Here is a 13690-nt window from a genome sequence, read left to right as displayed (position 1 = left end):
TTCAATCTGTGTATTCACAGTGCCTTCCTCCCCCAAATGACCAATGATGCTTCAGTCTTATTTATTTCACTATTGCACTAAAATGGAGAATAGAAACTTAAAATTCAGAACTACTCATTAAGTTAGTAACACTCTGGAAAGTTCAATATTGAGAGTTTTGCTTTTAGATCAAGAGAGGAAAATATAAGGATTTGTCAGGTATAAAGTAGCTAGCTTTTGTGGAGGAGAAGGGGAAAAACCAGTTGTTTAAGGATACAGGTGGACCTGTTGCAACAATGAGAAGTACAAGTTGTCATGTCCAAAATGAGCTTTACAACGTCGGTGCGGGGGGGGGGGGAGGGGGGAAGAAGGAGAAGGATTGGGATTGGGGGGCAGGGAGGAGGCTGGGAAGGGATGTGAAGGGTAAACCAAAGGAGGAGGCTGCAATGCTTGGTAAGAAATGTACGCATTATCCTGCCCATGTAATTGTAACCCCTCTGTACAGTATGTTCACAAATAAAATTAAATTAAAAAAATAAAGTAGCTAGCTTACTTAACTGAAAAATGAGCAAGCAATGGAGCTAAAAGTGAAAAAGAAAGGCAAAAAAGGAGTGAAAGGAAAAGCCTGGCTTTAAAAATACTATTATGTATTTATTTATATATGGGGCTTAAATTGACTCCACTTGGCTTTTTTTGCTCAAAGCTAGCACTTAGCCACACCTCTACTTTTGGCTTTCTGCAGGTTAACTGGAGATAAGAGTCTCATAAATGTGTGTGTGTGTGTGTGTGTGTGTTTGCCCAGGGCTGGTTTTGAACCTCTATCCTCAGATCTCAGTCTCCTGACTAGCTAGGATTACAGGTGTGAGCCACTGGTGCTCAACTTTTTAATACTATTTTAAACCAAGATCTGGGGGAAATTAATTTTTCTCTTCCAATCCAGTTTTCCACCACTAAGCTTCTTTGGCCCTGTATTCTGTCACCAGTGTTACTTTTCCTAATAACTAGATTTTCTAGTGGCTGGGACAGGAACACTGTCTTTACGAAACAAATCATTGTGGACTCTTCTTCTGGGGGCACGAGTTTGATAGCACATTATTGCTCTCCAGAGCAAGACAGGAGATGCTGACAGTGAATATGGGAAGTGGCCCCCCATAGCAGCTCCAGTCTATTAAGGGGCTTCTTTGCTTTGATCTGTGCAGTCAGCCACTTTCTCACTGATGTTAACAGAACACAGGCAATTCAAGCCATTGGCTTATTAAATTGCTTTTGATGGCAACCATGGGTGACTGTGGGACTGTCTCATGGCAGGGTAGAGCTGCTAAAGTGTCAGTGCTTTTAACAGAAAACACAACAATTTCCTGTCCCTGAGAAGCCATCTGAATGCTTTGTACGCGTCACAAGGAAGGAGAGGATGTGTGCGAGATAAACCCAGACTTGCTGCTGGGTGTCAAGGACTGTCACCAGATAGCCCTTTGCCCCTGCAAATGTGAGTCCCAGGATGACAGAGTTTCTTTTCCTCTGCTTTCTATTTTTTCCTTTTGGGTGAACTTGTCTTTTTTCTAATGGTGAAAAATCTTAAGTATATACAAAAAGTAAAGCAGGGGCTGGGAAGGTGGCTCAGTGGTAGAGCGCTTGCCTTGCATGCCTGAGGCCCTGGGTTCGATTCCTCAGCACCACATAAGCAAAAAGAAAAAAGCCGGAAGTGGCGCTGTGATAGAGCGCTAGCCTTGAGCTGAAGAGCTGAGGGATAGAGCCCAGGCCCAGAGTTTAGGCCCCATGACCGGACCCCCCCCAAAACAAAACAAAACAAAAACAAAACAAAAAGTTAAAGCAATAATGAACATCCAGTTGCAATAATAACCAACATTTGTTGATCTTATTTCATTTACATAACAACATGCATTTCTTTTTAAATTTTTATTTTATTTATTTATTTTTATTAATTATTTGTCTATATGTCTTTTTTTTTTTGGGTCCAGTTGTGAGGCCTCAACTCTGGGCCTTCCCAGCCCCTCTATATGTCTTTTTTGTTGTTGTTGTTGGTTGTGGGGCCTGAACTCTGGGCCTGGGTGCTGTCCCTGAGCTCTTCAGCTCAAGATTAGTAGTGCTCTACCACTTGAGCCACAGCACCACTTCTGGCCTTTTCTGCTTATGTGGTGCTGAGGAATCGAACCCAGGGCCTCATGCATGCAAGGCAAGCACTCTACTACTAAGCTACCTTCCTAGCCCTATTTATTATATTTTATTGTTACTGTAAGGGTGATGTACACATGGGCTAATACACGAGTCAGGTAATGAGTAGAATTATTTTGAACTGTGTCTCCCCTTCCCTCATTCTCTCCCAGGTTTTCCCTCTGGTCCCCACCCACAAGATATATAGTTCATTTTCCAGTGTCTCTAATATGCATTTCTAAGAGACTTGTTTTTTACATAATCATGATGTCATTGTTACAACTATGAAAGTAAATAACAATCCTTTGTCTAATATTCTCTCCATATTTAAATTTCTTCAGTAGTTTCAGTCATTTATGTTGTTGTTGCTGGTTTGAGTCAGGATTCAAAAAAGCTCTACTCTGCACATTGCATTTGGTCATGCCATGTTTGTTTCCTTTCATCTCTAACAGCCTCCACACCCCATGTCATTTCTTCAAGAAACTCACTCATCTGTCTTACAGAAAGCCTGACATTTCGGTTGTATCTTTTTTTTTTTTTTGACTCTTGGTAGTATGGGGTATTGAACACAGGACCTCACATTTGCTAGGCAGGTGCTCTATTACTTGAGCCATGTTCCTAGTCATATTTTGCTTTAGTTATTTTTCAAGGGTCTAAAGTTTTTGCCTCACAGACTCCTGAATAGTTGGGATGACAGGTTGGCACTACCATGTGGCATTTTTAATTTTTCCTTTTTGGTAATACTAGGGGTTGAATTTAGGGCTTTGTATTTGCTAGGCATATCCCCAAGCCTTTTCTGCATTTGTTATTTCAAATACAATCTTGTTTTTGACCAGGGTCATCCTGGATCATGATTCTTCTCTTTGTTTCCCATGTAGCTGGGATGATAGTCAAGCACCACTGCACCCAGCTTTTTATTGGTTGAGATTGGGACTTGCAAACTTTTGCCTTGAGCTGGCCTTGAATCACCTTTCTCCAAATCTCCCCATCCTAAGCAGCTGGGATTACAAGCATGAGCCACTGTGTATGAATTGACTCGTTTTTCCTTTTCTTTTGGGTCAGTCTTAGGGCTTGAACTAAGGGAATAGGTGCTGCCTCTGAGCTTTTATGCTCAAGGCTAGTGCTCTACCACCTGAGCCACAGCTCTACTTCCATCTTTTTTGGTGGTTAATTAGAGGTAAGTTTCATGGACTTTCCTGCCTAGATTGGCTTTGAACTGTGATGCTCAGATCTTAGCCTCCTGAATAACTAGCATAATCCTAGCCGAGCCCCAACACCTAGCTCTCATGTTTTTCTTTCTTTTTCTTTTTTTTTTAGGTCTCAGACAGACCTTGAACTTGGTACCTGATGTTTTTGCTCACTGGCTAGTGTTCTATGAAATGAGCCATGCCATTAAACCCCTGTATTTGTCTTTAAAAACATCTACATACTTACCAGGGCACTTTGACCAACAATGTATCCACAAAAAAGAGCATCTCTGGTTACATCTTTTCTACTTACCTTAATCACAGTCTCTCAGTCACATATGTGATTTCAGGATCCTTTCACTGGTGAGAAGTGATGCAGATATCCTTTTTGTACCTTAGTTTCTCACTGTTTAGAGAAAGTCTGTCTCGATCAATGGTTCTTATTGTTAAACACAGATTATCCCTCCATTCCTAGCTTCTAATCCAAATTGAGCTGAGAACCCTATTTCTAGTGATTCCCAAGATGCCTGAGGACCACACTCAGAAGCCTTCCTTTTCCAGCTCTAAAAGTCTACTACTCCCTCAGCAAAACTATATTATCACACTCAAGAACAGATTTAATGCTCACTATGATCTATCACTACTGAAAATTTACTGTCTCTTTTTATGGTAAATACATGCATGTGACATAAAATTTCTCACTGGAACCATTTGTTTGGCATTAAGTACACTCACTAGAATACCCATCACCACTACCTACCTCCATAACCTTTGCATCTTCCTGAATCAACACTCTACTTCCATTAGTCATTCCCAGTCTCCCTAATCTAGATGGTTTATACAACTGGAATTAAAAAGTATTTGCTCTTTTGTGTTGGCTTATTTCATCTAGCACATCTTTAAGAGTCATCCATGTGACAGCATTTCAGAATTTCCTTCTTTTATGGCTGAATTATATCCCACTGTGTATAGACCACATGGATCTATCCTTCTATTGATACTTTGTTGGGCACCTGGGCTGCCTCTGTGTCAACACACCAATACATATGAATTGGTGATGGATACATAGGGGCTACTGATGGATACCTGGCTTGCCCCTGCATTTTGGACATGATGGATAATGTCATGATCGTGAGTGTACAAAGGCCTGGTTGAGTTCCTACTTCCGATTCTTTTGGACACATATACAGAAGAGAAATTGCTGTTTAACTTTCCGAGGAGCCATCATATTGTTTTCCATATGGAATGTCCTATTTCACATACTCCCCAGCAGTGTAAGATTCCAGTAACTCCACATCTTCACCAACATGTTTCATTTTCTGATTTTTAAGTAAGAACCATCTTAATGGCTGTGAAGTGGTATTTTGTGGCAATGTTTCTGATTTGTCTTTCTCTAATGATTAGTGATGTTGAGCTATCTCTTTATGTTTGTTGGACATTTATATATCATATTTTGTTTTAAACTTCCTTTTTTTCCCTCTTCGTGTTTGTGCCAGTATTGGGGCTTGAACTCAGGACTCTTACTCTTGCTTAGCTTTTGTGCTCAAGGCTCTATTGCTTGAGCCATACCTCCATTTCCAGAATTTTTCTGGTTAACTGTAGATAAAAGTCTCTCAGGTTTGTCTTCCCATGCTTTGAACTTCAATCCGCAGGTCTCAGCCTTCTGAGTGTAGGTGTGAGCTACCAACGTCTGGTTCCTTTTGCCCATATTAAATTTTTTTTAAAAGTTCACTGTATTTTGAAGTATACTTTAAGTTCTAAGCTTCTGGTAGGCAGAAGCCATATATATTTATTTACTTTTCTTGACCTCTTGATCTGACTACCTCAGACCCCTAAATGCTAAATTACAGGAGTACATCTGGCTGTTTTTTTAAGGAAAAAAAACCCCCAAAAGCTTAACAGAAGGTATTATTTGTTGAGTACAAATGATGGTTAACATTTTCAATCTTCTCTCTTTATACCTCCATACCTGGTGTCTCAGGTTGTCTGTGAAGCTGCTGGAAGGCAGGACCTGAGCTACAGAGGCTCTCCGAGATTCCCTCCTGGGACATTAATGCAATCACACAACTTACATGTGCTTTCTGCCAGGCCTTCCACAAACGAGGCAACATGTGATATTTTACTGATTAATGATCACTGAAGTTTCATACAATCTCTAAAAATAATAAATGTTTTATGTTGGTTTCTCCTTGAACATCTTTATGACAGAGATTCACCTGAGGATCAGATGAAGATACCAGCCTCAATGCTGCTGATGACCATATTAAAGGTTGGAGGTACCTCTTGGTGCCTCTGGAAAATGAAGGATATATAGATCATCTTAGACTCAGGAGTAATTAGTGAAGCGCTTGTTTTTGAAACATAGGAAGGATGCTTAATTTGATCATGTTTTTATAAAACCAAAGTAAAAATCCTCCCATCCAGAACCACAGAAAAAAAGTAAGTTCCTGTCTAGTTTTGTTTTAAATAATGAGATTCTAGAATTCAAAAATTGGATAGGTATTTATTGTTCCAGAAGGTACATTGCTTTTTATACATATTTCATAAATGATACAGGATTGTACACATGTTCAATATTTTGCTATTTGTAAGGACTTTTCTCCACATCCTCCCTCCCTTCCTCCCCCCGCCCCCAAAGGATCTGCTCATTGCACTGTGCTGTTTCTTCTTCAAATTCCTGTGCACAAACAGGATAATGGTTTAAAAATAATCGGCATGACAGAAATACCGAGGAGGGGGCTGGAGGACGGGAAGGAAGTGGGAGTCGGTGGGAGTGGGGACATGCATCCTTTCATTCCATCATGCCAGTGAAGGGGTGTGGGAGTGGCACAGTCCTGGCTGGCCTTCAACTCTACAAGGCACCTAGAGTCTGGGCTTGTCATTTCAAGTTTCTGTCACACACACTGATCCCGAAGGAGGAAGAAAAAGAAGCCTTTCCCCATGAGGAAGGATGAATCATGTGAAAGCAAAGAGCCAGTCGGCTTGGTGGAGGTCCGTGTGATCCCGTCATCCTGCCCCCAGAGCTCTTAAAAACAGGATGTGACACACAGATTCCTTTGACTCTCCAAGTGCAGATGCCATCTGGAAATCTGCTAGAAAACATTTTGATAGACTACAAGATGAATTCTTCTTTCTCTCAAGATAAGAAAAAACCAGGATGGAGAAGGTAGGCTAGAGGAAGCCATAGAAATGTATTCCTGTGTAAAGATAAGTGGCACCCTTGGAAATCCACACTCTCAGTTTATGGCCTGCAATGGGATGGGGATTCCTGAGGGATGGTGGCGGGGAAGTGTGTCCCTGCATTAGTGAAGCTTTCAGGCATGGCAGTGCCATCTGGGGGCCTGCAATGCTGTCACAAGCAGATAAACAGCAATGAAATCATTCTAGTTCTGAAGTGGTTACTGAGTCATGATTTTTAGCCAATTTGTAAACCTTACATCTTCCTGATTTTGTAATACAGCTTAATACTCACCCTCTGGTCTGAGTTGTGGAGGTAGAGGAGAGTATCAGTGGGATAGGCATGGAAAGAAGGAAGTCTCTCCTCCTCTGAAAGACTAATTCATTAAAAAATCAAAACAAGCCGGGCGCTGATGGCTCATGCCTGTAATCCTAGCTACTCAGTAGGCTGAGATCTGAGGATCATGGTTCAAAGCCAGCCCAGGCAGGAAAGTCTGTGAGACTCTTATCTCCAATAAACCACTAGAAAACCGGAAGTGGCGCTGTGGCTCAAGCAGTAGAGTGCTCGCCTTGAGCTGAAGAGCACAGGGACAGCACCCAAGCCCAGCGTTCAAGCCCCACGACTGACAAAAACAAAACAAAAAACAAAACAACAACAAAAAACCCCAAAAAACTTCATGCAGTATTGCCAATGATTTCTAGATACTGATCTAGAGCATTGGGATATGCATACATCTTAGGAAGGTATTGGGGACAATCCAAGTATCAATAATCAAACAGTCATAAATTGGTTCCAATGATCATTTGGATAAAGTTAGTGCGACTGACAGGACAGAGGTTAGTAAAGGGGTTGTGGGATGGAGAGGAGGAAGAAATTCCTAGCAACTTTTTAGAGACTGAGCCCAACTAAAAAACAAATGTGAATTACATGGGCACAGACTCTGTTTGCCACCTACATTTATGAGAATTTCCTTTTCTGGAATATCATTTACTCCTATGTCAAAAAATAAGAAATGTTAAATTAAAAAACAATAGAGTTGAGTAGGGTGCTGGTGTGTGTGACTGTTTTACTGATTCTGTGAAGGAGATGCAGGTGAACAGCCCGGCATCATTTATTTTTAGTCTCAGCTATGTAACTGCATCATTTCATTCAGAGACTGAGGTGCTTGATTAAGACAGGGTTCACTAAGCCCTTGGAGCTTACATTCCACAATGCCTGGTGCTCTCTTTCCCAAGATCCCTTTTGTATTTGTTTTATAATTAAAGGTAAAAACCCTCTACTCTCACATGGCTCCCAGGGTCCACCTGCAATGCTTTAATTAAAAAGGCGAGAGTTATAAACAGGCGTTCTTTCCACCGGGATCCATAGGCTCTTTGCAATCAGTCTTTCTCACCAATCTGTCGGAGGGGCAGATGCACTTGTAATGGGTCTCTCAGTCTCTTAAGGTCCATTTCTGCCTAAAATAGAAACAGAAGGTTAGGAAAGTGGCCAGTAAAGCTTTCAGTGACACTATTGCATGCTGAGAAAAGAAGCTGTCTGTCCTCTTTTCACTGAGTCAAAGATAATCTCAGTTACTTTTGAGAATCAGGACACAAAGGGCTGTAACCATGGCTGGAGACAACAAAGCCTCTAGGAAAGTGGTGCTATCTACTATTCACTATGCTAGCCACTATCCCAGGGGAAGGACTCCAGGATGTGCGAGTGTGGGGATCTTCTGAGTCTCACACACTGGTAACATTTCTTCAGTGAGAAGCCTCATCACAGCCTTTGAGGGAATCACACATTTAACTCATTTTAGATTGTATCCAATATCACTTTAAAATTTCCATTTAGTGAATGAGTTTTAATAGAAGGTTGTCTAGTGAACTATGGCCCTTTTAGACTCTCCCATGTGCTTGGGCCTTGCCCTGGGTTTGCAGCTGGAGAGGAGCTGAAGTAGCTACACTTTACAGCTCTGGAGATGATTCTGACCAGCACTCTCTCCAGCTGAGAACTATACTTACAGCAGAAGACAAAGTACATGAAGACCATGTGGACAGATGGATTGAGCCTATTAAAAGCCCAAACTCATCACCAGCAAGGGATGAAAAAGACAGAGAAGGTGTAGAGAGAGCAAGTAGGCATTAATGAGGATGGAAAGGCTTCTTGCACTTCTGAAAACCTTGAAGTCACAAAGGACTACGGAAAAAGATTGAGTATTTATTCATCAAAGCCACTCAGAAGATGGGAAGGCTCACCCAGAAACTTGAAAGAGGTAGAGCTAAAGAGGTAGCGGTAAGGTGTGTGTGTGTGTGTGTGTGTGTGTATACATACATACATGCACACATATACACACATACTTGAAACCTGCATTTTACTTCTGGTTCATTATTATCACACATTTCAGGTGAAAGGTCTTTGGGCAGTTATTGTAAAAAGATTTAAAAAAAAGAGAGAAAACTAGAAAATTCCAAAGAAACATAACGAAGGACAAAGTAGGTCTACAACCTTCAATGTGCTAATGCTAACAGGACAGAGAGGCCCCAGCATCTCTTTATCATCTTCTCTTCTAGAGAGGGCTGACTGCCAAAATTGGCATTTTTAATAACTAAAGGAAAACGTATACAGGAAAAAGGAGGTTGGATCATTCTTTACCCATAAGAAGAATTGTGGCGATAGATAATAATGACATTATTCACCACGGGGCTGAGATTCGCTTTAATTTTTTACAAAACTTACCTGAGCAATTGCATCCTTGAGTTGGTTGTATTTCTCTAGGTCAAAACGTGATTTTTTGGCTCCTTTATGGAAAAATAGTAAGTACTGTCTGTCTCTGGCTTCTGGATAAACATATTCCTACACAAATAAGGAAGAAATTATCTTGTTAGTTTTTGCATAATATCCTCACAACATAAGGCTTTTACTATCTGTTGCTTGTGTGTCACATATATGCACACACAAAGACATACTGGGATGGGCATGGTGCTTATATGCCTGTAATCCTAATTACTCAGGAAAGCAGAGATAGGGAGGACTGTAGATGTAGGCCAGCACAAGCCAAAAGTTAGCAAGACTCCATCTCAACATCTCAAGTGATATGCTGGGTATAAAGGGTGCATGCCTGTAACCCCAATACAAAAAGGCAATAGGTAGGAGAACTGCAGTCCAAGGAAAGCCCTGAGCAAAACACGAGACCTATCTGAAAAATAACAAGGAGGAAGGGCTGGGAGGAATGGCAGAACACCTGCCGGCAAATGCAAGGTACTGAGTTTAAGCCCCAATACTGAAAAAAAGAAACAAGTAAAAGGCAGCCTGACATGTGTTGTGTTAAATATTTAATTACTTCTTAAATTAGTTTTGTGTTTTGAGACAATTTCTGGCTATATGACCTAGCTGGCCTTAAACTTCCGGGCTCAAGAGATCCTCCAGCTTTAGTCTTCTGAGAAGCCGGTCCCGGGGCTTCAGCTAGGGTCTGGGTATTAACCGAGGTTTTTGCTCAAAGCTAGTGCTCTACCACTTGAGTCACAGGTCTACTTCTGTTGTTGTTGTTGTTGTTTTTGTAGTTAATTGGAGATAAAAATCTCATAGACTTTCTGCTGGGGTTGTCTTCAAACTGTGATCCTCAGCTCTTAGCCTCTGGAGTTTCTAGGATTACAGGTATAAGCCACTAGCGCCTGGCTCATGTTTTGTGTAACACTTCCAACTTACCCTAATAACACTGATCTGATTATCTAGTATGCCACAATGAGAAGCAGAAGTAAATATTTAATCATCAATGATGAAAAACACTGCTAAGTGGTAGGTTGAAGGGTCTGTGGAAGACTTTTTTTTTGTGGGGCTTGAACTCAGAGATGGGGTACTGTCCCTGAAGCTCAAGGCTATTGCTCTACCACTTTGGGTTCTACTACAACACCAATTCTAGTTTTCTTTCTTTCTTTTTTTTTTTAATTGTGAAAATACCGTACAGAGGGCTTACAATTACATGGGCAAGGTAATGATTCTGGTTTTCAAGTCAATTGGAGATAAGAGTCTCATGGACTTTCCTGACAGAGTTGGCTTTGAACCGTGATCCTCAGGTCTTAGCCTCGTGAGTAGCTAGGATTATAGGTATGAGCTACCAGTACCTGGCCACTGTGGAAGACTTTTTAAAAAATGAGCAAAAAATTAAGGTCTGAATCAGTGACACTGGGCTGAAGAAACAATAAGTGGACTAAGAACTTGAGTTAGGGGCTGGGAAGGTGGCTCAGTGGTAGAGCGCTTGCCTTGCATGCATGAAGCCCTGGGTTCGATTCCCCAGCACCACATAAGCAAAAAGAAAAAAGCCGGAAGTGGCACTGTAGCTCAAGTGGTAGAGCGCTAGCCTTGAGCTGAAGAGCTGAGGGACAGCGCCCAGGCCCAGAGTTCAGACCCCACGACCGGACCCAAAAAAAGAACTTGAGTTAAAGTCCTCTGCCATCATTTTAATTGCAACCAGGTTAATTACCTCTCTTTGCATAGGGTGTATATGTAAATTAAACTTATGCAAATATATACCATGTTCTATTTTTGGGGAAGTAAGCATTATGTAGCCATTATGTAGCCATTATGTGCTAAAAAAACTGTCATGATTTGACAATTAGGAGAGATACAGAGAGCTTGGATATGAGACTCAGACAGGGGGAGAGTGAAAACACAGTGAACACAAAAACCTAAACTGCAATAAGGACAAGGAGCAGAGCATATGGGGCTGCTCCTATCAGGAGGATGCACCCCTTCTCTGAGTTTGAAGCCATTAGTGTAAACATAGATTCAGATATGGCTAAGCTAACAAGGTTTGGAATTAGAAAGCTTCCATCTGTGTGTTAACTTCAATTTTCTGTATGTAGGAGGGAAGGTTAAGAGTAAGCTAGAGAGCATCATGCACATTCTTCAAGTAACAGCTGTGAGGTTAGGAGAGAGGGAAATAAAATTAGAAACACAGCAGGGGCCTTTCTACACTATGACATGATTTTCCTCTAGCAATGTCCCATAGGCTGGAAAGTCTGTCCATAGTTCTGGTAGAAAAACAAGGGGGCAGAAGCCGTACAAGAGGAAGGAGAGAATGGCTACAGGTCTAAGTTAGATAGGAAACAGTAAAGGAGATATGAGGTGGCAAAGTGAGGAGAAAGATATCAGTAGTCTAAAGTTCTGGGTGAGAACAAAAGAGAGAGGAGTGAAGAAAAAGGCCAGAAATTAAACAGTATGATTAGAAACCAGCACACAGGTTTACTTGTAAGTAAAATGCTTCTAGGACAGGAGATCCTTACAGCCCTTGAAGGAATAAAATGCATGGGCTAGGTTGTGGCATGGTATATTATATGCATATTGAAGTAACTCCTTCCCACATATCAGAAACTGCTATTCAGCTTTCAAGAAATGTTTGTTAAATTCAAGATTCCACTAGACTTTTTTTTCTGAGACAAAGTCTTATTGTATAGCCCAGGCTGGCCTTGAACTGATTTTCCTGCCTCAGTTCCTGGGTTCTGGGATTAGAGGCATATGTGATCACTTCCAGCTCTACTAGATTTTATTATTTCAAGGCTTTTGCCACCTTATAGAGGTATATTTGAAGTATACTAATGGGATATATTTAGAATGTTAGCAAATGTAGCATACTGTTATAACAACTTAGAAGAGTTTAAATGTGGTTGAATGTGCTTCATGGAGTTCATTACCATATCAGTTAGGTGAAACAATATTAAGTGCAAGAGACTACATTCTATTTGGCTGATGGTTTCCTGTTCATAGGAAGAGTAACTGAATTGTTTACTACTGCAATTTTGCAACTTGTCACTTGGGGGCAGCACCAACGTTCTGGGAATCACAGAAATAGAATATTTAACAAGTTGCACAGATAAAGTATTGCAGATCCAACCACATGATAAGAAGAAAAGAAGTGCTGACATTGTGTTCAAGTGTCATATTTGTGTTCATCTCTAGTTCCAGAAAACATTTATAAAATAGACCTTTTTTTTTTTGGTCGGTTTTGGGGTTTGAACTCTGGGCCTGAGTGCTGGAGATACATCAAAGTATATCTAGAGTTATAGTATATTTGGAAAGCTGACATTTATATGTTCAATTCATTCACATTTGAAGATAAAATGGAGTGAAACTGAATAGAACTTAAAACAGAATAAAACCAAATACTCAGCTTTAAAAGATTTTACAGTCTAGTAGAAGGGAAAAGGCATTGAACAACTAATTATAACACAGACTAACAGGAGATGAATGAAATGAAAGGCACAATGTATGTAGTAAATGAGAAGACAGAGAGATTGAAGTCAGGTAGGAACTGGTCAAAAGTTCATGAAAGATGTGTGCTAGTGGTCATGCCTGTAATCCCAGCTATTCAGGAAGCTGATTCTGAGGATCACAGTTAAGCCAGCCTGGGGAGACAAATCTGAAAGATTCTTATCTAACTAACCAGCAAAAAGCAGGAATTAGCAGTATGGCTCAAGTGCTGGAGTATCAGGTGTGAGCAGAAAAAGATGAATGAGAGTGCAGGGCCCCGAGTTCAAGACCCAGTACCAGTATGAAAGAAAAGCATTTAAGTAAAGAAGGTATGCAGAGATCAACAGGAAAAACTCCCAGTTCAAAGAAAGATGTGAAGTAAGGAATGAAATGAGGGAAACTCAGGGTACCTTGGGGGCAATACAGAAGATAACTTTGTTTGGAACAGAGATTTGGATGGAGATTTGAAAAGGACAGAGAAAGCAGTTATGGAATATACAGGCTAAGGAAGAGAAAAGAGAAATGGGATGATAGATATAACTATTCCAAGTTCCATTCACACGGACATGGGGGTGGATGCACTAGACTCTGGACAAGTACTGGAAGGACAGGAACAGTCTACTCTCTCTTCTCAATGGCATACATTTGAATGGCTAAATCACATATGTGCTTTAATTCTCTACATATAACTAGGTCCATAACCACTGATATAACAACAGAAAGAAACTATTTGGCTGGGGGCCAGTGGTTCCCAAGTAGTCCCAGCTACTTGGGAGGTAGAGATTGAAAGGATAATGGTTTAAGGCCAGTATGGGAAAAAAAAAATCACAACATCTCCATCTGAATTAATAGCTGGGTATGGTAGCAGATGCCTGTCATTCCAGCTATATAGGAGGCTGAGAGGGTCACAGTTTTAGATCTGCCTGGGCAAAAAAAAAAAAAAAAA

The 13690-nt window shown here is 40.8% G+C and overlaps 1 protein-coding gene across 1 annotated transcript in view; it reads right to left on the bottom strand.

Annotated features, from left to right (window-relative positions):
- Nucleotides 1-7125: 7125 nt before the first annotated feature.
- Mcu (mitochondrial calcium uniporter) overlaps nucleotides 7126-13690 on the bottom strand; it is a 202522-nt gene continuing 195957 nt past the window's right edge. The window contains exons 6-7 of the mRNA XM_013025590.1: nucleotides 9235-9351; nucleotides 7126-7973 (exon numbers count right to left, since the gene is read on the bottom strand). Of these exons, the coding sequence (XP_012881044.1) occupies nucleotides 7896-7973; nucleotides 9235-9351 (195 nt within the window). The 3' untranslated portion in view covers nucleotides 7126-7895. The remainder of the gene's footprint in view (nucleotides 7974-9234; nucleotides 9352-13690) is intronic.

Source organism: Dipodomys ordii, unplaced genomic scaffold (assembly GCF_000151885.1).
Source record: "Dipodomys ordii isolate 6190 unplaced genomic scaffold, Dord_2.0 Scaffold86, whole genome shotgun sequence".
NCBI classification, from domain to species: domain Eukaryota; kingdom Metazoa; phylum Chordata; class Mammalia; order Rodentia; family Heteromyidae; genus Dipodomys; species Dipodomys ordii.
Note: the sequence above shows the minus strand (reverse complement) of the source record. Positions and strands in the feature narration are given on the sequence as shown.